General features: G+C 39.5%; 1 protein-coding gene across 1 annotated transcript in view; it reads right to left on the bottom strand.

The window, feature by feature from the left end:
- The window catches only part of LOC124594720 (molybdenum cofactor biosynthesis protein 1-like), a 62146-nt gene extending 36246 nt beyond the window's left edge, over positions 1-25900 (bottom strand). The window contains exons 1-4 of the mRNA XM_047133089.1: positions 25879-25900; positions 25405-25631; positions 11435-11659; positions 2056-2201 (exon numbers count right to left, since the gene is read on the bottom strand). Coding sequence (XP_046989045.1) covers positions 2056-2201; positions 11435-11659; positions 25405-25631; positions 25879-25900 — 620 coding nt within the window. The remainder of the gene's footprint in view (positions 1-2055; positions 2202-11434; positions 11660-25404; positions 25632-25878) is intronic.
- Positions 25901-27210: the final 1310 nt, after the last annotated feature.

Below are 27210 nucleotides of genomic sequence, written 5' to 3' on the forward strand. Positions count from 1 at the left end.
CCCCTAACTCTCCATAGATTTATAGTAGAGGACATCTCTCGAAGAGCATTGCGTGGTCTTCTGGGCCCAATGCAGAGTTCCTTTATCTATGTATATTGTATATCACCACTTGTACACACTCATCAGCACAGTATCATATTGTCTCTTCACATGGCAAATTTTTATTCCCTTGTTTCCAGATCAAGACTTTTCCTCTTCCTCTTCTTCGTTTTTTTTTTTTTTTTTTTTTTTTTTACTATTACTTGTACCACACATATTCCACACGGTTTATGCTCACTCCTTCAATGATACTTCCCATCCTCCTCTAGTGTGCGAGTTGTCCCTGCTTTCCTGCGTGTTTCTTGGTTTAAACACCCTTGTTTCAAAAGAGAGTGACAGCTTAGATACAGTCTTGTCAACATTTTGTAATTTTATTTAGCAATTATTGTTTGAGCCTTATAGGCGAATGTCACAAGATATTGTCAACCACTGGATTCACTAGATTGGAATGGGGTTCATGGTAACTTATCAATTCATTTTTTAAGTTGCTGTTATCTTTTTCATCCTATCTTGGACTAGCTTTTCCATACTCCCACTCTATTTTACGTAGCCAAACAGTTATCTGCCCTTGCAAACTTGCTCCTTTACTACCAAGTTAACTAATACTGGGCAGCCTAACAGAAGTTCCAATATCCAGTCTTTCACCACAATTCACCTACACACACTTTTCACTCATTGATTTTCTTTTTTCAATGTCATAAATATTTTGCTTTCACAGACTGCTGTGCTTTGAACATAAAATTGTAGGAACATCTGCCTCACATGTCACTTTTTTTTTTTTTTATTAAAGAATATGTTCCTTGCTTATTCCTATTTGCTTCTGATACATTTCCATTCTCACTTTTATTTTCTTTTGATCCATTTCTTTTTTCTTTGATAGACAAGTCAAACAACAATGGCAATATGTTGCAGCCCCCTGTGTTTCACCCTACTTACTACGAACTTACTTTTCTTAGCTTCCAATTTTATTAGTCATTTGGTTTTTAAGATACTTAAATTAATTGTTTGACCCTGTATTTTTATATCTTATTTTACCTTCGGTTGATAAAGGATTTCTGGTATGCTCACAAAGAGAGAGCTGATTTTCCCACCCCTCACCCCCCTTACCTTGTCCTGAAACAAACTTATCGCCAAGTATCTTGCAGTTTTTTTCCTATTATTAATCTCTTAGTCTAGTCATCAATTTAAAAGTGTCAGTTGTTGGTCCCATTGTCTAATAATTTGTACATTTATACACATGAAGTTCCAATTTTTATTTGGAACATATAGACTCTGATAATCATGAATCACAGTTCAAATGGCTCTGGGCACTATGGGACTTAACATCTGAGCCAAGGCAGGATTCAAACCTGCGACCGTAGCAGTCGCGCAGTTCTGGACTGAAGCGCCTAGAACCGCTCGGCAACGGTGGCTGGCGAATCATAGTTACCATCACACGGACAGAAATACTGTGTTAACTTTAATACAACATAGGGACATAGCTAAAAATGTCTTTACATAATTTCCAGTTCTGATTACTTTCCTTTAATTTAATCTAACAAATAGGTTAGTGTAACATGATGTTGACAGAGGCAAATTATATATACTCACAAATTATTTAGCTAGAGGTATCTGGTTTGTATGTCTGGGAGGGAGGAGGGTGCAAGCTGAAAACTTCAAGAAAAGATTACTCATTTCATACCTGCTGGATTTAACTGCAGTTTATCTCTTCCATATACCAACCACATACCTAATGTGCATGGCAAACAGTTTGAAAGTATTATTCTATACTCAGCATTTGGAACTATCAGTTCCTTCATGAGAGAGGAAAGAGGGATAAGTTTCTGAAGGTCTGGAAGGTCACTCGGACTCCACAACTAATGTGAGGACAAGAGGAACAAATGTGTCTATAAGAAGTTTTGGAATTTCACCTCCTGAAGGTAAAATACTGATCAGTCTGTCAGTCTTCTAGTAATTTTATGGTTTCCTCGCATGAATTTTCACTTGGACATGATTATTCTATGTTTCATCACTCACCTGAGAGATATCTCTGAATTCCCAAAGAGACACACCTTCAAATTGCCATCAGCTGTTATCGGTAAACGGTTGCACGTGCCACAGAAGTGTTCACTCATTGAGGTAATAAATCCCACACGTCCCTTGAAGCCCGGGACATGGTATGCCTGCAAAAAGAAATTGTAAGAAAATAGGTACTGCTGTTGTGAAAATACTATAAATGTGTTGCTCACCAAGTGGAGGAAGGAGAAAATGTGCATTAAGGGGAGTTTGAACGCCCTATCCTGACAATGTTACATTTAGTGACTTAACTTTCCCGTACTTCAGGAACAACTGTAGCCATTGACAAGAAACTTTTACAGGACATTAAACTATATGTTCTGAGTCTTACAATAATTGCATTTCAGCCACTGCTTTTGGAAATACAATTTTTTAATTACACAGTTAAAATTTTGTGTACCTTTTTGTATGTTATTCTAAATAATTTTATTTATACATAACATTATGTTTTTCTTTTAGTTCAGAAGACTCAGGATACATATGTCATTACTCCCTGAAAATTTGAATTCGCTACTTGCCGTAGTTTCGGAGATTTAGGGAAAAATGCAAGAGAAAATGTAAATTTTCAGGAAGAGTTTTTAAAGTTTCAATAGACTGTAACTCAATATATGCTTAACATTTTATTTTTAGTCACTCAGAAGCACCCTGCACCATACTGTATATCATCCTCTTGATCTTTTTTAAGTTTTTTTTGTTTTCTTCTTTCTGGACTCCGTAGTGGCCAACTGTGCTGCATACTCTGCTTTACCAGTGCAAACCTTGTCCATCCCTTCAAATTCTCTGATGCAGTTTGCTCCAGAATTAATTCCCATATGTTGTAGCACTTTCACGCTACCAATGTTGCCATCATTAAAAGCAATAACAGCATGACTGACCCCCACTTTAGTGTCTTCATTACAAGAAAAACATTTTTTGGTCTACATCTACATCTACATCCATACTCCTCAAGCCACCTGATGGTGTAGGCTACCTTGAGTACCTCTATTGGTTCTCCCTTCTATTCCAGTCTCGTATTGTTCGTGGAAAGAAGGATTGTCGGTATGCCTCTGTGCGGGCTCTAATCTCTCTCATTTTATCCTCATGGTCTCTTCGTGAGATATACGTAGGAGGGAGAAATATACTGCTTGACTCCTCAGTGAAGGTATGTTCTCGAAACTTCAACAAAAGCCCATACCGAGCTACTGAGCGTCTCTCCCGCAGAGTCTTCCACTGGAGTTTATCTAACATCTCCGTAATGCTTTCATGATTACTAAATGATCCTATAACGAAGCATGCTGCTCTCTGTTGGATCTTCTCTATCTCTTCTATCAACCCTATCTGGTACAGATCCCACACTGCTGAGCAGTATTCAAACATTGGGGGAACAAGTGTACTGTAACCTAATTCCTTTGTTTTTGGATTGCATTTCCTTAGGATTCTTCCAATGAATCTCAGTCTGGCATCTGATTTACCGATGATCAACTTTATATGATCATTCCATTTTAAATCACTCCTAATGCATACTCCCAGATAATTTATGGAATTAACTGCTTCCAATTGCTGACCTGCTATATTGTAGCTAAATGATATGGGATCTTTCTTTCTATGTATTCGCAGCACATTACACTTGTCTACATTGAGATTCGATTGCCATTCCCTGCACCATGCATCAATTCGCTGCAGATCATCCTGCATTTCAGTGCAATTTTCCATTGTTGCAACCTCTCGATATACCACAGCATCATCCGCAAAAAGCCTCAGTGAACTTCTGATGTCATTCACAAGGTCATTTATGTGTATTGTGAATAGCAACGGTCCTACGACACTCCCCTGCAGCACACCTGAAATCACTCTTACTTTGGAAGACTTCTCTCCATTGAGAATGACAGGCTGCGTTCTGTTATCTAGCAACTCTTCAATCCAATCACATAATTGGTCTGATAGCCCATATGCTCTTACTTTGTTCATTAAATGATTGCGGGGAACTGTATCGAACACCTTGCGGAAGTCAAGAAACACAGCATCTACCTGGGAACCCGTGTCTATGGCCCTCTGAGTCTCGTGGACGAATAGTGCGAGCTGGGTTTCACACGATCGTCTTTTTCGAAACCCATGCTGATTCCTACAGAGTAGATTTCTAGTTTACAGAAAAATCATAATACTCGAACATAATACATGTTCTGAAATTCTACAACTGATCGACATTAGAGATATAGGTCTATAGTTCTGCACATCTGTTCGACGTCCCTTCTTGAAAATGGGGATGACCTGTGCCCTTTTCCAATTCTTTGGAATGCTACGCTCTTGTAGAGACCTACGGTACACTGCTGCAAGAAGGGGTGTAAGTTCCTTCGCATACTCTGTGTAAAATTGAACTGGTATCCCATCAGGTCAGCGGCCTTCCCTCTTTTGAGTGATTTTAATTGTTTCTCTATCCCTCTGTCATCTATTTCAATATCTACCATTTTGTCATCTGTGCGACAATCTAGAGAAGGAACTACAGTGCAATCTTCCTCTGTGAAACAGCTTTGGAAAAAGACATTTAGTATTTCAGCCTTCAGTCCATCATCCTCTGTTTCAGTACCTTTTTGGTCACAGAGTGTCTGGACATTTTGTTTTGATCCACCTACCGCTTTGACATAAGAGCAAAATTTCTTAGGATTTTCTGCCAAGTCAGTACATAGAACTTTACTTTCGAATTCATTTAACGCCTCTCGCATGGCCCTCCTCACATTACATTTCACTTCACGTAATTTTTGTTTGTCTGCAAGGTGTTGGCTACGTTTATGTTTGCTGTGAAGTTCCCTTTGCTTCCGCAGCAGTTTTCTAACTCGGTTGTTGTACCAAGCTGGCTCTTTTCCATCTCTTACGATCTTGCTTGGCACATACTCATCTAACGCATATTGTACGATGGTTTTGAACTTTGTCCACTGATCCTCAACACTATCTGTACTTAAAACAAAACTTTTGTGTTGAGGCATTAGGTACTCTGATATCTGATTTTTGTCACTTTTGCTAACCAGAAAAATCTTCGTACCTTTTTTTAATATTTCTATTTACGGCTGAAATCATCGCTGCAGTAACCGCTTTATGATCGCTGATTCCCTGTTCTGCGTTAATTGTTTCAAATAGTTCGGGTCTGTTTGTCACTAGAAGGTCTAATATGTTATCGCCACGAGTCAGTTCTCTGTTTAACTGCTCAAGGTAGTTATCAGATAAAGCTCTTAAAAAATTTCACTGGATTCTTTGTCCCTGCCACCCATTATGAAAGTTTGAGTCTCCCAGTCTATATCCGGCAAATTAAAATCTCCACCCAGAACTATAACATGGTGGGCAAATCTACTCGAAATATTTTCCAAATTATCCTTCAGGTGCTCAGCCACAACAGCTGCTGAGCCAGGGGGCCTATAGAGACATCCAATTACCATGTCTGAGCCTGCTTTAACCATGACCTTCACCCAAATTATTTCACATTTCGGATCTCCATCAATTTCCTTCGATACTATTGCACTTCTTATCGCATTAAACATGCCTCCCCCTTCACTGTCCAGCCTGTCTCTGCGGTATACATTCCAATCTGAGTTTAGAATTTCATTACTGTTTACATCTGGTTTCAGCCTACTTTCTGTCCCTAGTACTATGTGGGCATTGTGACCGTTTATTAATGAGAGCAGTTCTGGGACCTTTCTATAGACGCTCCTGCAGTTTACTATTAGCACATTAATATTGTTATTCCCTGCTGCATTTTGTCTACTCCTACCTTGCCGCATCTCAGGAGGTGTCTTGTCGGGCCTAGGGAGGGAGTTCTCTAACTTAAAAAACCCACATGTGCACTCCACACATACTCCGCTACCCTTGTAGCCGCTTCCTGCATGTAGTGCACGCGTGACCTATTCAGGGGGACCCTACATTTCTGCACCCGATAGCGGAGGTCAAGAAATTTGCACCCCAGATCTCCGCAGAATCGTCTGAGCCCCTGGTTTAAGCCTTCCACTCGGCTCCAAACCAGAGGACCACTATCGGTTCTGGGAACGATACAACAAGTAGCTAGCTCAGATTCCACCCCGCGAGGCTTTCCGCCTACACCAACTCCGCTAACTGCCTGTACGAACTGAGGATGACCTCTGAACCCAGACGGCAGGAGTCATTGGTGCCGACATGAGCAACAATTTGCAGTCGGGTGCACCCAGTGCTCTCTATCACTGCCAGCACGGCCTCCTCCACATCTCGGATGAGACCCCCGGCAAGCAGACAGAGTGAACACTGACCTTCTTCCCCGACCTTTCCGCTATTTCCCTAAGGGGCTCCATCACCCGCCTAACGTTGGAGCTCCCAATAACTAATATACCCCTCCCCCCATGTGCCTCCTCGGACCTTGCTGAAGGAGTGGCCACATGTCCACTCACAGGCAGAACGGGCGATGCCACACGGCCAGCCTCCACACTGACCCTCCGCCTCATGCGCCGCGAATGCCACTGAACCCGCCACTCCCCTTGGGAAGAGGGTGGCCCAACCGTGCCCGGTAGCCGCAAAGATGTCTTGACAGCAGGGTCAGTGGGTGAAGCATGTAATGTAACACCTGGTGTGTACCATGCAACGCACCAGACTCCCCACTGCCGCTACACTCTGAGGCAGCAGCCTGAAGATGGCTAACCGCGGCTTCAACACATTCAGCTGTTTGCGAACAGTGGCCAGCTCCTCCTGTGTCCGTACACAGCAGTCACACATCCTATCCATCATAAGAAATCAATTTACTGTAGAGAGTTAATCAACTTATAACTAGACTGCTAATTCACTAAAGGCGGCTGATAGTTGACTAAACTGTGGTTACTAGACACTTCCTGTAGAAAACAATGAAAATAGCACTACCTGTCTCTGGACTGTATTGAAAACAAACACTAGCACTACTGGCACTATGGCTGACTAAACGGACTCTCTCTGACTGTATTCAAAACAAACACGAAATCTATGGAACACTATTACTAGCACCCGACAATTAAAGCTTCCTAAAAGCAAAAACACTCGGAAAAGGAAGTGAGAAGTAAGAAAAATAGAGTTAATACTTCAATTAGCATAGCTCGCTGCACAGCAGACGTGACGCAGATGGCAGTTACAACGACACTGACACAATAAGATTATTGAACGACTCACTGGGATTTTGAGTCTGACAATGCAGACACTTCTTCAATAATTCAGGATTGCCAGGTCTCTGTAAACAGGTTTTATGATATCCACAACTGCTGCTGGGATAGAATGTTTATGGCTGTATGACCTGTTTGAGTACTGGGCATTGCGGTAATTGCACCATGAACCAGATCTAGGAGGGCAAAGATGGTGTACTGGTTTATCATCAGCTGACAGTCTCTGGAAGAAGGTAGCCCATACTGCCTGCTTCATTTTCAACAAATCCTCAGTATTATTTCTAATGGCAATCTCATAATACTGTTGTAGTTCATCAATCATGTTGTCTGTCAGCCTGCTTCTTATGGTCTTACCACCTGAAAGTTTCTTGTCTCTCAAACTTTGTTTCAACTTCCTCAATCTGGTATCCATCCTCTTCTGGACATGAGCAACACATTCCAGTTCTGTGATAAGCTTCTCACCATAAGGCTGAGTGGCTACTACACTGTTATATGCATTTGAGTCTGCATAACCTAAGAACTTAGTGTAACACACTCCCCTTTAGTTTACAGATCGATTATAAATTTCAACAGCTGCACAGGCCTCCGTACGACTAGTTGTCCTTCATAATGTCTGTCACAGATATGCCCTTCTTCATTCCCTGATTTATACTTATAACAATGTTTGGTTAAAATCTGGAAATCTATTAGCTTTCCAGTATCAACACTGGTCACTGTAGCAACAGAATTCTTAGAACTGCAGCTGCGCTTCTACCAAGTGCCCCAAAAGCTACTGATATGACAATCATACCATCGTTTATTTCAGCAGCTTCATTTGTAGCACCCTTAATTGACTCACATGCAGTGGATTTCACAGCAGCTCCAATAAATCCTGCATACTTGTCCATTTTACAAAGTGGGCGTGGCATATACATCACGACACACATTGTTTCTGCTGCAGTGTGTCCTTTGCCAATAGCTCTCAATCCATAAAACCACCTAACATTTACGTCAAAATAATTATCTTTACACTTATCAGAATTCCAAAATGAATGAGTGTATTTACAAATGGCAGAATTAATGGTAAGTTTCCTGGCTAGTCCATTTGATACCTCAATGTCTTCATGTAAACTAACTGGCCCTCCACATACATACAGCACACACATTCACATAACACCCCTGTTAGGATGTGTAAATGTATCAGAATATAACCTAACCTACCGTTTACATGAGTTTTGTTTTGAGATAACTGTGTTATCACTATGTTTTATTTTAATCTTCGAAGCACTAATGGGTGTTTCGCTAGATACTCATGAGTTTTCCAGTATTTCATTGTCTGCAACTTCACACACCACATGCTGAACACAATGTTTCTCTTTATTCAAAAATTTATTACCATGAAACCCACATTTCTTAAAAACACTTCATTTTGGAGTCATACTTTTTGAGAGATTTACCAGTCTATTCATCACTTCTCCTCGGAAAAACGTTAGCACTTTGATATACAAAGCATGTTTATACTATGAAAAGATACGATACTATTTTTGACAGTGCTACCAATGCAAACACATAATTTAACCTTTATAACACAGCAATCCACAGCTTTCTACAGGGTAGTCCATTGATAGTGACCGGGCCAAATATCTCACGAAATAAGCATGAAATGAAAAAACTACAAAGAACGAAATTCGTCTAGCTTGAAGGGAGAAACCAGATGGCGCTATGGTTGGCCTGCTAAATGGCACTGCCATAGGTCAAACTCATATCAACTGCATTTTTTAAAAATAGGAGCCCCCATTTTTTATTACATATTCATGTAGTACGTAAAGAAATGTGAATGTTTTAGCTGGACCCCTTTTTCACTTTGGGATAGATGAAGCTGTAATAGTCAAAAATGGTTCAAATGGCTCTGAGCACTATGGGACTTAACTTCTGAGGTCATCAGTCCCCTAGAACTTAAAACTACTTAAACCCAACTAACCTAAGGACATTACACACATCCATGCCCAAGGCAGGATTCGAACCTGCGACCGTAGCGGTCGTGCGTTTCCAGACTGTAGCGCCTAGCACCGCTCGGCCACTTCGGCCAGCTGCTGTAATAGTCACAAACATATAAGTATGTAGTATCACATAACTTTCCGCCAGTGCGGACGGTATTTGCTTCGTGATACATTACCCGTGTTAAAATGGACCGTTTACCCATTGCGGAAAAGGTCGGTATCGTGTTGATGTATGGCTATTGTGATCAAAATGCCCAAGGGGCGTGTGCTATGTATGCTGCTCGGTATCCTGGACAACATCATTGAAGTGTCGGGACCATTCGCCGGATAGTTACATTATTTAAGGAAACAGGAAGTGTCCAGTCACATGTGAAACATCAACCATGACCTGCAACAAATGATGATGCCCTAGTAGGTGTTTCAGCTGCTGGGGCAGCTAATCCACACATCAGTAGCAGACAAATTGCGCGAGAATTGGGAATCTCAAAAACGTCGGTGTTGAGAATGCTACATCAACATTGATTGCACCCGTACCATATTTCAATGCACCAGGAATTGCATGCCAATGACTTTGAATGTCATGAACAGTTCTGCCACTGGGCACAAGAGAAATTACGAGACGATGAAAGATTTTTTGCATGTGTTCTATTTAGCGATGAAGCATCATTCACCAACAGCGGTAACCTAAACCGCCATAATATGCACTATTGGACAACGGAAAATCTACGATGGCAGCGACAAGTGGAACAGCAGCGACCTTGGCAAGTTAATGTATGGTGTGGCATTAAGGGAGGAAGGTTAATTGGCCCCCATTTTATCCATGGCAATCTAAATGGTGCAATGTATGCAGATTTCCTGCGTAATGTTCTACCAATGTTACTACAAGATGTTTCACTGCATGACAGAATGGCGATGTACTTCCAACATGATGGATGTCCGGCACATAGTTTGCGTGCGGTTGAAGCAGTATTGAATAGCACATTTCATGACAGGTGGATTGGTCGTCAAAGCACCATACCATGGCCCGCACGTTCACCGGATCTGACGTCCCCGGATTTCTTTCTGTGGGGAAAGTTGAAGGATATTTGCTATCGTGATCCACCGACAATGCCTGACAACATGCGTCAGTACATTATCAATGCATGTGCGAACATTACGGAAGGCAAACTACTCACTGTTGAGAGGAATGTCATTACACGTATTGCCAAAGGCATTGAGGTTGACAGACATCATTTTGAGCATTTATTGCATTAATGTGGTATTCACAGGTAATCACGCCGTAACAGCATGCGTTCTCACAAATGATAAGTTCACAAAGGTACATGTATCACATTGGAACAACCGAAATAAAATGTTCAAATGTACCTAGGTTCTGTATTTTAATTTAAAAAACCAACCTGTTACCAACTGTTCGTCTAAAATTATGAGACATATGTTTGTGACTATTACAGTGCCATCTATCACAAACTGAAAAAAGTGGTCCAACTAAAACATTCATATTTCTTTATGTATTACACGAATATGTAATAAAAAATGGGGTTCCTATTTTAAAAAACACAGTTGATATCAGTTTGAGCTATGGCAGCGCCTTATAGCAGGCCAACCATTGCGCCAGCTGGTTTCCCCCTTCGAGCTAGACAAATTTCGTTCTTTGTAGTTTTTTCGTTTGACACTTATTTCGTGAGATATTTGGCCCGGTCACGATCAATGGACTACCCTGTATATAAAAAATTACCGATTTTATTAGGTCTTGAAGTAATGCATGTAAAAATTTTAACAATTTCAACTGGTGTATATTATATTTTAGAAAATAAAATGAAATACTTCTCACACAAGTTTATAAGTAATATACATATCATTTTATTTGGAAAATGGCAAATTTTATAATCAGATAAAAACCCGAAAAAGTGAAAAAGAATGTTTTCCCCTTCTAACTCCCCTTAAAGTTATGGAAATGTGTAAGCTTTCGGAGCCAGTGGCTTCTTCTTCTGGCAGAAACAATAAGGGGAAGGAAAAGGGAAGAAAGAAAAGGATTGTCAAGGTTTAGGAAATGGGGAGAGTTGCAGAAAAGCTGCAGAGAAACCCAGGCCAGGACAGACTTACTGAATGGGATGAGAAATATGTAACTAAACCAGTCTATCTCTCATACCACCAGCAGATGTGAAGTATTCTTGTGATTGGTAGTAAGTCATAAACATTAAATTATTTTCAATGTATGTTCATACGTAATACTGCACGTACCTTTGAGGTATCATTGGGCCCATTGGGAAGAGGATCAAAATTAGGCCACTGCTTTCTAATTATTTGGAGCATTTCACAAAATGAGACCATCTTCCCATCATTCCATTTGTTGCCGCTGAAAGGCATGTACTCGATAAATCTTACATCAACATTTTTCTCTTTTGTTAACTCCACAAAACTGCACACTTCATCTTCATTAAAACTTTGCATTACAACACAATTTATCTGTGGAAGAAAGACACCATTAAAAACTTGGTATCAGATAAAGCATGGTTTAAACAGAGTTTGAAAGACTTTTTGATAGATAACTCATCCTACTCGATAGATGAATATCTTAACAGTGGCTGTTAGGCCAGCTTAAATAAGAATGTCTGTTAGATTTCAGTTGTGAGAGCACTTTGCCATAACAGTCAAGATTATGTACTTTTTGTTTGATAAATTTATTAATAGTGCATAACAATGTTTCAGTCTGACAGCGTATCAATTCTGAAAATATTAGCTGTTCCAGTTTGTATTGTATTCACCTAGTTTGACAATCTCCTGACAAATGATCAGGGTATTCAAATGTTTTATATTTTTTATGTTATACTTTCTGGCATGTTACTCACCCATGAGAATCGTCTACTGTTTTGGGTCTTGGAACAAAAGCTGAATCTAATCTAATCTAACCTACAAAATAATGGTTCTACAAGTCTGTTGTTATATTTCTATACCTCACTGATTCTGTTAAATTAATCTTTTTCTCTCTTTTTAGAGAATGTCTGAATTTATCTTAGCATGCCAAGCTGTTAACCTTCTTAACAATTTATGAAAATTAAACTACATACATCTTCAATCTTTTTCCCCACTCCAACGCACACATCTTTTGCTGAAGGTATTATTTTAACTATTACATGAAATTAAGAAGCTTTCTTGAAACTGTGCTGCCATTTGTGAAACAAAGTTAAAAGTGTTCTCAAGATAAAAGGTCTTCACAAAAGGAGCATTTAGTATCTGTGCAGGTGGTAATACTGACAGCCATCATATAAACAAGCCCAAATGGTAGAACATCCTGCTTTACACATACACGCAATGGCAGAAAAAAGGAAAAGAGCACACCTTTCATTCAAGCATTGAATATATAAACTGATGAGACAAAACACTATGACCTCATGTTTGATAATGTGTTTGTCCACTGTTGGAACACAATACAGCAGTGATTTTGTGTGGGACAAGTTCAACAAATTTCAGGTATGTTCCCAGCATTATGTGAGGTATGTTCCCAGCATTATGCAGCACCGCATGTCTAAGCACAGGTCATGTAATTCCCATAAATTGCAGATCAGTGGTTTCTGGGTGCAGAACTGGTATCTGATAGCATTGCAGATGTATTCCATCAGATTCAGAAGGGGTGAATTTGATTCTGGCCTCGTGACACTGAAAGTCATATTGTTGAAACATGTCACCTTCATTAGGGACAGGGTGCGGACAGTGCACAATAATGTTCACACAGAACAAAGCTGTTATGGAGCCTTCAGTTACTACCACAGGACCCATAGAAGACCAGGTGAATGTCCTCCATAGCATAATATTGCTCCCACTGGCCTAAGTCTGTAGCAAAGTGCACCTTTCAAGCACCAATTCACTCTGTTGACAGTGTATGTGCACAAAACCGTCACGCAGGTGTAATGCGAAACTCGAATGATTCAACCAGATGACACATTTCTATTGATTCACTGCCCAATCTCAATGCTCCTGAGCCACAGAAATTGTAATTCAACTGTGTTGTCAACATGGGAACATACAGGGGTTGTCTGCAGCAGAGCCCTATGTTTAACAATGTGCAATGGATGGTGTGCTCTGAAATACTCGTGCTTCCACCAGCACTGTGTAGCTTCCTCAGCTGAATGTCATCTTTTTCAAAGGAACCATCCCAGAATTTGTCTTAAATCATTTAGGGAAATCAAGGAAAACCCAAATTTTGGTGGCCCGGTGGGACTCGGGTCCGTTGTCCTCTCGAAGGCAAGTCCACTGTTTGACCACTGTGGTGGCATGACCTAGTCTTAATTAAGCCAGAAAATCTTGGGAAATGCTGACAGATTTAAGATATAACAATTTAAAACAATCCTTTCATGAATTTCACTACAATTTTCTGCTCTTTTGAAAAACAATTTCTTTTGACTGTTTTGATGTTGTTTAGTATGTTTAAATAATGATGGCAGGCTCTATAAAAGGGCAGTTCGGCTTTTAAGTTTAGTTATACTGTTTTAAACTACATCCTTCATCTATTTGTCCACCCAGAAGTGCTATAGGATGTAACTTGAAGACTATGGTGAGGTGGTGGGGGACAGTCATGTGTTGAGGAGGAGGTGCTGCCAGAAATGAAGTGTGTGAGGTGACGTTATTGACACTGCATACAGGGAGAATAAAAATACTCTATTCCATATTCATTCACAATCTACGTCTGCCCCCATATGGTTTTACTTTTCTCCAATAAGAAAAAAGAAATTCTCAGTAACTGTCTCTATAAGGTCTTAAAAGGAAACAAACAATAGAAAATCTAGGCTGGAATAATGACCATATTATAAAAAAGATCCATTGCTATTCACTGTACACAGGAAATGTTAGGTCACAGACAAGCACAACAAAAAGACTACTAAACACGTAAGCATTCGATCAGAAAGTCTTCTTCGTAAGTGGACAAAACACACACACACACACACACACACACACACACACACACACACACATATGACTGTTGTTTCTCCCATGATGCGCAGTTGCTCCCAGTCTGGCCCTAGCAGCCAGAGACCGTGGTCATGTATGTGTGATCTGCATTTGCGCGCATGTGTGTGTGTGTGTGTGTGTGTGTGTGTGTGTGCGTGTGTGTGTGGGAAGGGGGGGGGGGGGAGGTTTGCACCAAAAGCTTACGTGTTTAATGGGTGGTGTATTTTTTTTTTTTTTTCCCCTGCCTGCAACACAACATCTACACTATACAGTGAGTGCCAATCTATCCTTTTCATAATACTGTCGTTACCACCTTGCCAAGAGGCATATTGTGGAGTAATCCGAAGGGCTCTACTAATTTGTACAAGAGGAAGGAGAGCACAATCTCAATGTAAGTTTTTAGAAAACTGGTATGTGCATTACTTCTGCAAACCTTTCAGAAAGGACACAGTATGCACTTCATCCAGCAAGATGAGTAATAAACAATATTAGCAATACTGCATCAAACTTGTTCACTTTCATCTTTGGATTAAACATTCGATTTCAGAGAGTACAGAATTTGGCAGAATCAAATTTTGGGGATATGTGGAACTGGGACAACGGCATATTTTTTACCCATTCACAAACTAAGCACTGCTGATTGCTACTTTTATTGTGTCTGCTGCTGCAATGCATATATGAAACTGTAAGTGCAGCATCTATGATGGAATAAAATGTTATACAAATGAAACAAACAGGCACAGTGAAATAGAGTAGTATGGCTCATCATTTCGGTCTCACAGATTAGCAGGTGTTGACTTGAAAGATAATACTTAAGAAGTTGAATCCAAAGGAGAGGATGTACCGTATTTACTCAAATGTAAGCCCCATTTTTTCTGGTTTTTGTAATCCAAAAAACCGCCTGCGGCTTAGAATCGAGTGTAAAGCAAGTGGAAGTTCTGAAAAATGTCGGTAGGTGCTGCCACAACTAACTTTTGCCGTCGAATATATGTAGCGCAACACAGGCATGCTTCGTAGGCACAAAGATAAATACTTGCGCCAAAACCTCTGCGTCAGTAAATAAATTAAAAAAAAAAGGTGGAAGACGATTTTCACACATTATCCAACGAAGTAAATATAAATTCCGTATTGTTCATCTTCGAATGTAGCAGAACTTCAATGTATTACGAAAATCCGACTGGCAAGACTGTTTCAGATGTTTGTCAATATGGCCAACTCTACGTTCTGAATTTTTTCCTACCTGTGAGAAGAGATGGTTGCTTATAGGAACCTGATGAAATGTGAATCACATGCAGTATTCTCTTCATCATAAGAGTAATACGAATATAAACATGTTGCCACGTATTCTTTCGTGTTTGCTGCTATCTTATTTAAATCCTGTCTGCCTGATAAACTACGAAACTAGAGTGAGACATCAGCAAATGTGGAAGAATATACGTATCGTGTCATGTTTATATTCGTATTATTCTTATGCCTAATAGTGATACAGTCAGAACTGAAGCACGGCAACTGACTAGATTTTTAAATCTAAGATGACTCTAATTTCTGTGCAGAATTTGATGTACTAAAGAAGCGGCCGCAAAGATTTTCAAACGGAGATAAATTTTCGCCTAACTCTCGTTCAGAACATGTTCTATCATACGCAGTCTATTATTTGGTTCTTGTTGATCATTATCAAAGAAAGCAGCAGTGTAAGTAACAACAAATAGTCTCTTGCCATTGTTTCGCTAATGAGATGATTTCTCTCTCTTTTTTTTTTTTTTTTTTTTTTAATTGTAGGCGGTGGTAGCGTGCATAAAAGCAAGCCATGCCGCGAGTGACGACAGGCCGCAAACACGCACTATCAGAATGCGACAAACAATGCATGACACAGTACAGTAATGTATTTTCAGCTTAGAGTGACATAAACGCCTAAAACAAGGAAAACGGCACTTATCAGATCAAAGCAAAATAAGCAATTGATTCAAACCAGACGAAGCACGTGAAAAAGGAAGGGTACCAGTATAAATACGGACGGAGGGCCTGACGCATAGCAAAGGCTACCTGGTAAAGCTTAAGTGCTAAGCTTACGACTCGAACCAAACTACTGTAGCTGTATCGTCATTCATTCGACCTAAATTGTGTCTCATATTACAATGGACCGACTTTGTTTCGATTTGGAGGTGCAGCCTAAAACTTTTCTCTCCCCTTGAACTTTGAGTCTCAAATTTCAGGTGCGGCTTAGATTCGGGAATTTTTTTTTTCCTTCCTTTATTTCGAGTCTCATTTTTCAGGTTTGAGTGCAGCTTAGATTTGAGTAAATACGGTAGGTGGTATTTCACCTAATTCTGACTATGAAATAAAACAAAGTACGGCAGGGAGCTCTGACGAATCAAAGAGCAGCGATGAAGATTCTGATGAATAGTAAAGTATGAGTTAAGAAATAAGATGCTACTGAGATCGTAAATTTTTGTTGTGTTGATGAATCTGTTAACAAACATATTCAAAAATGCACTGAAACATTGGCACATGTAGTGTTGGGAGGTGATAAACTGTCATTACGGTTAGAGGAGCTACGTATTTCTTGCTGTTCTACTCCTACATGACACTGTATCTGAAGGTACAGAATGAATCTTCACTGGCTAGAGAAATGGGTAACACAATTTTACAAGTCTCTGCTGTCATGTAATCTCTTCAGGGAAATCATGACTGTACTAAGATTCGGTTTGTGGTTGACAAGGTCAGAGTCATTAAGAAATGCAAGGCAGCTACCATGTCAGTCCTAGAAGAGAGAGACGTAGCAAACTGTCAAAGCATGTACATTCCCGGTCCATATGTTTGTGGTGATGTAATAACCAAGTAATACTGAAGTGTGATCCAAGTCGCACAAATATGGCTTTAATAATAACCTCCGAACAATATGCCTCTAAGGACTCAACAAGACACAGAACACTGATGTGCACATTACAAACTAGAATCACACAGAGAATCAGTCAGCACTGTTCCACACTAATATATGTGCGAGTCACCAGCAGATGGCATGGCAGCGACCGCGCCACACGCTTGGCTCCCAGAGACAGAATCCAGCAGCCAGCCTGCAATGATCAGTGGGTGACCAATTTAAAGACGCATGTACGGCAACACCACTCTCGGTGCACTCACACTGACATGTACTAGTAGCACGATACAGCAGTGATGAGCAGTAGTACCCCTCCTGTCTTGCGCGCCTTTTATCTGGCTCTACAATTTACTTTCCTAGACCCACACAAATGCCTGATCCTCCTAATTCAATTTGCTCTGCAGACTATTTAAAATTCACAAAGAAAAAGGAGCCAAAATTGCACTTTGTGTGCCAGTTACTTTCCAATACATTGCCACCAGCTGATCTTATTTAAGAATACTCAACATTCGTAGCCATACTTACAGCACATCCTTTGCTTCCTGGCCTAAATCCAAGTTAACTACCAGCCCCCCTGCCCCCTCCCCCCCCCCCCCCCACACACACACACGCCCCTGCCCCCCCTCCCCCCCCTCTCCCCCCTTCCCAATCAGCTAGTTGTGTGCTGTTATCTCATGTCACACCCTAGTCTATGAGTGCCCAGCTGTCTGTCGCCTGACCCCTCTACCTGCACCCCTAGCTAACCCACAGATGGCTCCCCACTCTCCCACGAGCCACTAAATGCTGCCCTCCAAACCCCTCCCATCTCTCTCCATCCCTCACATTGCCTCAACCCACCCCATCCTACCCCACTCTAAAGCCCTACCTCACTCCAGAACACTCACCATGGGCCAGTAAAGAGCTGGCAGTTGAGCGACCACAACATAAGGAGACATGCATGTGCATGTGAGTGAGTGTGTGTGTGTGTGTGTGTGTGTGTGTGTGTGTGTGTGCACGCGCGCGCATGTTTTCCCTACAGCTAGAAAAAGAAAGTGCATTCTGGAAGCTCGCCAAGCAACGTACCTTTTAGCTTGGAAGGTAGAAGACGAGGTACTGGTGGAAGTAAAGCTGTGAGTACGGGTCGTGAGTCATGCATGGATAGCTCAGATGGTAGAGCACTTGCCCACAAAAGGCAAAGGTCCCAAGTTTGACTCTTAGTCCGGCACACACTTTTAATCTGCCACGAAGTTTCATATCAGTGCACACTCCACTGCACAGTGAAAATCTCATTCTACAAACCTTTTGTTCGTGTGCCTATCAATGAGACAGTGCTTCTGCCTTTTGGTGAGCCATCTCCTTTATTCCTAAATAATTCGTAATTTTCAACAGAAACTTTCCGTACGTTATTATTGCATCCTACATTACAATATGCAATTTCCACAATATGTGGTCATCTGTGAATATAATGGGGGTAACAACTGTAGGAGACCAAAAACTGACTGCAGTAAGCAAGTTCAAGTTATTGTACGCTGTAGTAGTTACGCAGAGGTGAAGAGGGTCACACAGGATAGGCTAGCATGGGCAACTCCATGAAACCAATCTTCAGATGGAAGATCACAACAATAAAAACATTTGATTCAGCATACACCAGACTCCAAACAGCGTACACAACCTGTATGCTCAGAAACACAGAAAATCATATTGGTTCCATCAGCAGGAAACTTCAACCCGTAATTGTTGTGGAACACTGTGGCGATTTTGTTCATTAATAAAACCCAAAACTGGGGAGTAATAAGAAAGTATTGTTGTAACTTCTTATCAACCTCATTACCAAAATACATATTAAGAAGACTGGTAAATTTTTATTTTAAAGGGGTCACTCCAAAGCGCCACGAAAGTATTTGAGCAATGTATAAAATTGGAGAATAGGTGCACAATATTGAAAGCCTATCTACATTATCTATATCTGCATGACTAGTCTGTAATTCACAATTGAATGCTGGCAGAGGGTTCAGAGAACCACCCTCAACCTATTTATCTACCATTCCACTCCCCTACAGCATTTGAGGAAAAACAAACACTTCAATATTTCCGTACAAGCTCTGATTTCTCTTATTTCATTACAATGATCATTTTTCCCTATGTAAGAGGGCTCTAACAAAATATTTTCACATTCGGAGGAGAAAGTTGATGATTGAAATTTTAAGAACCTGCTCCAGCAAAATGCTTTTGCTTTAATGACTGCCACCCCAATTCACATGTGATATCTGTGGCATGCACTTTCCTGTTTCCCAATAATACAAAATGAGCTGCCTTTCTTTGAACTTTTAAATGATGTCCTCTGTCAGTCCAATCTGGTAAGGATCCCACACCATGCAGAATACTCCAAAAGAGGACAGACAAGTATAGTTGTAGATAGTCTCTTTAGTAATCCTAATCTTCTAAATGTTTTACTATTAAATCACAGTCTTTTGTTTGCTTTGCCACCGCATTATCTATGTGAGCATTCCAATTTAAGTTATTTGTAAATGTAATTCCTAAGTATTCAGTAGACTTCACAGCCTTTAGATCTGTGTGAATTATCATGTAAACAAAATTTAGTAGATGCCTTTTACTACTCGTGCAGATGACATAAAAATTTTTATTATTTAAGGTCAGTTACCACTTTTTGCATCATATGGATAGGTAGCCTAAATCATTTTGCAGTTCATTTTGATCATCTGATCACTTTACAAGACAGTAAATGATTTGCGAGACTGTAAATGATAGCATCATCTAAGAGGACTGCTCAGATTCTCTCTTAAATTGTTAATGTAGATCGGCAACAGCAGGTGGTCTATAACACTTCCTTGAGGAATGTCAGATATCACTTCTGTTTTACTTGACGATTTTCCATCAATTGCTATGAACTGTGACCTTTCTGACAGGAAACCACACATCCAGTTGTACAACTCAGACAATACTCCATAGGCACACAATATGATTAGAAAATGCTTGTGAGGAACTGTTTCAAAAAGTCTTCTGGAAATCTACAAATATGGAATCAATTTGAGATCCCCAGTCGACAGCACTTATTACTTTGTGTGACTAAAGAGCTAGCTGTGTTTTAAAAGGTCGATATTTCTGAATCTATCTTAGCTATTTATCAATGAATCATTACCTTTGAGATAATTCAAAATATTCAAACACAATATATGTTCCAAAATCCTAATGCAAATCAACATTAGTGATATGAGTCTGTTATTTAGTAGATTACTCCTCTTTTCTTTCTTGAGCATTGGTGTGACCTGAGCAACTTTTCAGTCTCTAGGTATGGATCTTTATCAAATGAGCGGCTATATATGATTTCTAATGGAGCTATTGTATCAACATTCTCTGAAAGAAACATAAATGGTTTATGACACTGAGGAGAGCTACTACTAAGTTACTCACAGTTGCAGTTGTTCTTGATTTGAATACTGCAATATTTACTTTGTTGTCTTTGGTGAAGAAATTTCAGAAATCCGTGTTTAGTAACTCTACTTTAGTAGCACTGTCATCAGTAACATTACCACAGCTATTGCGCAGTGAAGGTATTGGTTGTGTCTTGCCATTGGTGTACTATACATTCAACCAGAACCTCTTTGGATTTTCTTCCAGATTTCAAAACGAAGTTTCACTATGGGAATTATTAAACACATCTTCCACTGAAACCCACCCTAAGTTTCGAGCTTCAGTAAAACATCGCTAATCTTGGAGATTTTGCATTCTTTTAAATTTTGACATGCTTTTTTTCATTGCTTCTGCAGCTGAGTTTTGACATATTTTGTGCACCACCCTTTTAATTTATTTGGTATCCATTCAATTTATTTGGTATATATCTCTTAATTGATGTCGATACTATTTCTCTGAATTTAAACCATCTCTGGTCTACACTTACATAGTCAGACTTGAAGGAGTAGAGACTTAGTAGAGACCGTCACCTTGGAAGGCATCAAGTTAATTTTTATCTGCTTTCTCATTAAATGCCCTATTGTGTACGGCTGAAAATTAATAGAGATAAGGCAAACAGAATGTGCAAAGTAAGTGGAAATTACTCGTCTCTTCCCCGATTACAGTGCAATAGAAGATACTACAAGATGTTGACAGATTGCCATATCTCGGTAGCTTTATATGTAATAATGAGGTCACAGATGCAGAAATCACCAGCAGAACTGGAAAATCAGTCCATATGGCAATTAGGTCTGTAATATGTCAACAAAGCTTTGCCTGTACTCCTTTATTGTTTATATTTGTGAGACTTGGAAAATGTCAGTAAAATCAGCACACAGTCTCCATATTTTTCACCAACAATGCTAGAGATGAATTCTGAAGATGTTAACCCGACCAAGTTACAAACGATGTAGTGCTGAGAATACGAGGTCTACACAGCCTGCACAAAATTATTGTTGAAAGAAGACTGAAGATTGCAGGTTATGTTCTACACATGTAAGGTGGAAGAATCCCAAAATCAACACTGTTGTGGAAATCAATGGACAGATACAGATGTACAGGAAGACCTTTTAACACCTGGAACTTTTGCAATGAATCTTCAATGCATGGACACAAACTTGGAGGAAGGTGAGAACTTGGCAGCTGATCGAGTGAACTCTGTGAAACCAGTTCCTTGTATGGTACACAGCAAATCTGAGTAAGTTAGTAAGTAAGTAAGTAAAGTAAGTACAACTAGGGATTTTGCAAAACTGTTGGATGATCGATATTATTGTCTAGATTTGACACTGTTGGACTTCTACCTTTTCCTTGATGTGTATTCTTCAAATTGTGAGTTTTATGAGAAAGCTGATAGGTACTTACCAATCAACCTTCCCTCACATGAACTGACATTGTCTCTTTATAAATTCTACTGTGCTAACAATTATCTACTGAGAATCCTCGACTAGGTCTCCACAGCTCAAATGAGCCAGTTTCTTTTAAATTTCTGTCTTTGGCTATAATTGTCTTCCAAGTATGGTGACACAACATCCTGTCATGAAACTTTTGCCTTTACATTTGTTTACTTTTCTGGACACTGCCTTTTTCTGCACTGTGCACCAAATACACTATGTGAGTAACGCCCAAGCTCCAACAACCAATCGTGAGCTGTAAACAGTTGTACACTCTACCAGGGCACATAACAAACAATTAACATTTGTTTTTTAGTGTTCTAAGCTGTGAGGTCATCAGCGGACAAATAATTTAGTACCTATTCCTAGGCAGCCGGAGTGGCCATGCGGTTCTAGGCGCTACAGTCTGGAACCGAGTGACAGCTACGTTCGCAGGTTCGAATCCTGCCTCGGGCATGGATGTGTGTGATGTCCTTAGGTTAGTTAGGTTTAATTAGTTCTAAGTTCTAGGCGACTGATGACCTCAGAAGTTAAGTTGCATAGTGCTCAGAGCCATTTGAACCTATTCCTGACATGCAGTTGTTTGGAACAACGACTGACATGATCCAAAATATTACTTTCTTTTATTATAGCTTCACTTTTATTTTGTCTAATGATTACTAATTTCAGTATCAAATTCCATCATCAAGCCACTATATGATCAGAAAGCATAGTGTATCATTAAAATATTGTTTAATAAACAGATTACCATTATATCATCATTCCTTAAAGTAATGTCCAAACTGGAAGGACAGATGATTAATTTTGAGTATATACAAAAGTCAGAGTACTGAACCGGATATGAAAGAAGGAAAACCAGAAGGGCAGTGAGAGACGGGTGCCTTCTATCACCTTACTTCCTTAATATGTTCATCAAGGAAGTAATAACAACAACAAAGAAAAGATGACAAGAATCAAAAGGTAATTTCTGGAATACTCCAAGGAAATGTGATAGGGCCATTACATTTACAATGTATATAAATGATCCAGTAGAAAGTGTCAGAGGCTCCTTAATATTGTTCACAGGTATTACACTTGTCCATAAGAAAGTGTCAACAACAGAAGACAGTATCAATTTGCACAATGACCTGCAAAGGATTGGTGAATGATGCAGGCTCTGGCAGTTGACCCTGCACATAAATAAATGTAACATATCACACACACACACACACACACACACACACACACACACACACAGGAAAAGAAATCCAATACTGTACAACTACACTATTAATGACAAATTGCTGGAAACAGAATCTACCACAAAATATCTAGAAGTAACTATTCAGAGCAACCTTAAAGCGGAATGATCACACAAAACAGCAATAGAAAAGCAGATGCCAGACTAACATCCACAGGAAGAATCTTAAGTGAATGTAAATTACCCCTGTGTCCTTACCCTGTACGACTGACAGAAGAGAGAAAGAAGATCCAATGAAGTGCGGAGTGTTTTGTCACAGAATCATTTAGTCACTGTGAGATCATTACAGAGATGCTCAGCAACTCCAGTGGTAGATGCCATAAGAGAGCAGTTGTGCATCACGGAAAGATTTACTACCCATGTTTCGAGAGAGTAGTTTCCGAGAAGAGTCTGACAACATAATAGTTTCTCTCATATACAATTCACGAAATGATCACGAGAAGAAAATTTGAGAAGTTAGAGATAATACAGAAGCGTAGTGACAGTCATTCTTCCCAAACACTGTTCACAAGTGGAACAAGGCAGAGGGTGTCAGTTGGTGGCATGAGACGTACCCCCTGTCACACACAGTTAGGTGGTTTTTGGAGCATGATGTCGATATGGAGACTTAATTGCATGCATATACACTGCAGACTGACGACATCACAATAGTAAATCAGAGTAGGAACTAAATAAAATGTTTCAGGCCTTAAATCAAGAAATGGTAAAACTAAAGCTAAAAATGAATACAAAGAAGACAAAATTTATGGCTACAGACAAGAAAGGAGGTGGAGGCAGGACTGACGCAAGAACAGGCAATGAGCAACTCAAGAAAGGAACTGAAATTCACTATCTCAGTAGCATTTTGCAAGAAAACAATCAATATTTCAAGGCATTCAAGAAAAGAATAGCACAGGTGAAGAGTTCCTTCCAAAATAAGAAGAAGCTGCAACTGAATAAACATATCAGCTCCCACATTAAGAAAATATTTGTAAAGACCTTTGTGTGGAGTGTTCTGACACACAGATGCAAAATCTGTACATTAGAAAAGCCAAAGGAAGCTCACCTCAAACCTGCTGAAATGTGGTTCTGGAGGAGAAGTACAAGAACTAGCTGCATTGACAGAAAAATTAAAGGAAATAGGAGAGAAGAAGGAACCACTGAAAGTTATAGGCCAGAGCAAAGCAAAATACACTGGACACTTAACTGGAGATGGTAATCTTTTAAAAAACATTTCTGAAGGCAAAATCATAGGTAAGAAAACAAGGGGATGACTGAGAACATCCTACTTAAACAATATGATCAATGAATGGGATTTTCTTCACACATGGAGATGAAAACAACTGCTGAAGAGAGGAAGCTGTGGCTGCAGAGACAAGGTTTAACCTTTTGGAAGAGTAAGGACAAACTAATACAAAATATGATTCTGCATGGCAGCTACATATGGAATAAATGACAACTTCTTGTGTGCATTCATCAAGTCACTTACCCCAGTAGGTGTCTTATCTACTAAAAGTAAAGGTCACTGTTGTGCTTTCAATAGATGTGAACTGCACCCTGAAAATGGTATGTCTAGTTTGCAGTTGTACAGAAGCTTTTTATTTTGCAAAATGGTTCAAATGGCTCTAAGCACTATGGGACTTAACATCTGAGGTCATCAGTCCCCCAGACTTAGAAGTACTTAAACCTAACTAACCTAAGGACATCCCTGCCTGAGGCAGGATTCGAACCTGCGACCGTAGCAGCAGCATGGTTCCGGACTGAAGTGCCTAGAACCGCTCGGCCACAGTGGTCAGCTTTTATTTTGCAAAGAAATTTTTGATAATAAGATGAACTGATGCTGGTACTCGCTACTGAAACCAGTAGTACTTAGACACAACAAAAGTGTGACTACAGAATTAAGAATAATTTTTCCAAACAATTGAGTATTTTTTTCAAAACAACACCACAATAGAGGAAACTTATTTTAAACTAAAGACACAAAAGAAAAAAAGAGAAACTGTAAAGATCTTGAGTCTCATAAGACTCTCTTGGGAGGAAAATATAAGATATTTAATAGGTAAACTTGCAAGGCATACTTTTTTATGTTGTATAAACTACGAAACTGTTAGCATCTTCAGCTAAAATTTACTTCTTCTGTCTTAATATACCTTCCTTCACTTTCAGCTGCAGTGTGGAGACAGGGGTGAGGGTGGGAGCGGGGATGGAGTCGAGGGTGAGGGCGTACTGCTTTAAAATGGTGATTCTTGTATTGATATTCTTAACAACAGATTTATATCTCTTGCTTATGAAAGTCTGCATGCGATGACAGCTGCACTAGTAATACCTTCACAGGGTCGTATTCAAGTTGCAAGGCTAGATCTATGCCAGCCATGGCACGCTCCCAGCCTTTCCTCCTCATGATCTGGTTGTAGCATTGGGACTGCAGGGTGTCTAAGCAGATGTTCAGACCGTCAAGCCCTGCCCTCTGCAAGGCAACCAGCTGTCTTGTCAATATGAGGCCATCGGTTGTCATTAAGACACTTTCGCGATCTTTTATTTTTTTCAGGGCACCTGTGAAACAGCAAAACTGAAACAAATAATTTGTAACATTTCTGCTGCATATGAAACAAAACTCCAGTTGATAAATTGAAAATACAAATTCCTTAAAAGTTAACTGTACATTTGCCCTAATACAAAGAGATAAGAAGGGTTAATAAACTGAATTGAAGAATGCAAGTTAAGATAGCAATGAAAAAATAATTAGAGGCATAAGATCACCTACTGAAACAGAGAAATGGGAATCAATATGAACCATTACCACTACTGTCAACTGATTCCATGTCTCCATGCACACTGTATAAACCACTGTGGGTTTGTCCGACAAAGTACATTGTTGTACCACACATTATGGTTTTTCCCCATTCAGTGCTCATGTGGAGTGTGGGAAGAATGATTCTTTAAATGGTTCTGTGCATGCTGTAATTAATCTTGCCTTCATGGTCCCTATAGGAGTGATACATATGCGGTTATTGTATAATCCCTAAATACCTCGCTTAATACATGTTCCTGAAATTTCATAAGTTGGGTTTTGTCATATATTTGGCGTCTATCTTCACTTGTCTGGCATTTCCAATTTTTAGTAGCTTCTTGATGCTCTCCCATGCATCAAATAAATCTATGATCAATCATGCTACACTATTTTGTATACATTCAATGTCTGCCATTAGCCTTATTTGTTATGGGTCATACTTAAGCAATATTCTAGAATGGGCCACACAAGTATTCTGTAAGCAATGTCCTCTATTGACTGATTGCATTTTCCAGTATCTTACCAACGAATTGAAGTCTGCATTCTGCTTTGCCTACAAGTGAGTCTATGTCACCATTTCATTTCATCCAGATATTTGTATGAGTTGACCAATTAAAACTGTGATTATTTGATAATGTAGTCATACAATTCTGTCTTTTATTTGTTTTGTGATGTGCTCCAATTTACATTTCTGAAAACTTAAACTCAGTTGCCCATCTTTGGACCAATTTGAAATGTTATGATCTGACTCAAATTTGTACAGATCTTTTTCAGGCAATAATTCATTATAGACAACTCTATCATCCAGGAAAAGTATGAGGTTCCTTATAATATCGTCTTCCAGAACATTAAGGTACAACATTAATGTAATGGTATAAATTACTATAACTGTATAAATAAGTTTATAAGTGTGTAAAATACATTGAACTATTTGTTACAACAAAACATTGTACTGGTATACTCAGCAAGATGTTAAATCAGCAGATAGCTATATTTTATGTTCAACATTTTGTGTACAGCATATATGCTGGAAAGGATTTATACCCAAATTAAATAAATCTGAAGAAATGGTAGTGTGTCTCTGGAAAAAAAATCCATAAAAACTCATACAGTCCAATTTGCTATTATGTCACTGTTACTGAAATATAATACAAAGTAACTGAATTCGATGAACATTCTCAGAGTGCAATATGCCTCAGAGTGAAATGCACAGTAATGTCAACATTATTTTTCAAGGCTATGTTTGTGAAAATGGATGACAGCAAACCGCACATTTTGTTCTCAATCTGAGGAAGCATTATGCACTGTAAAACACTGTACTGCTGTTCTACATAAAAGCTG

The sequence above is a fragment of the Schistocerca americana genome, chromosome 2, assembly GCF_021461395.2.
Source record: "Schistocerca americana isolate TAMUIC-IGC-003095 chromosome 2, iqSchAmer2.1, whole genome shotgun sequence".
NCBI classification, from domain to species: Eukaryota; Metazoa; Arthropoda; class Insecta; order Orthoptera; family Acrididae; genus Schistocerca; species Schistocerca americana.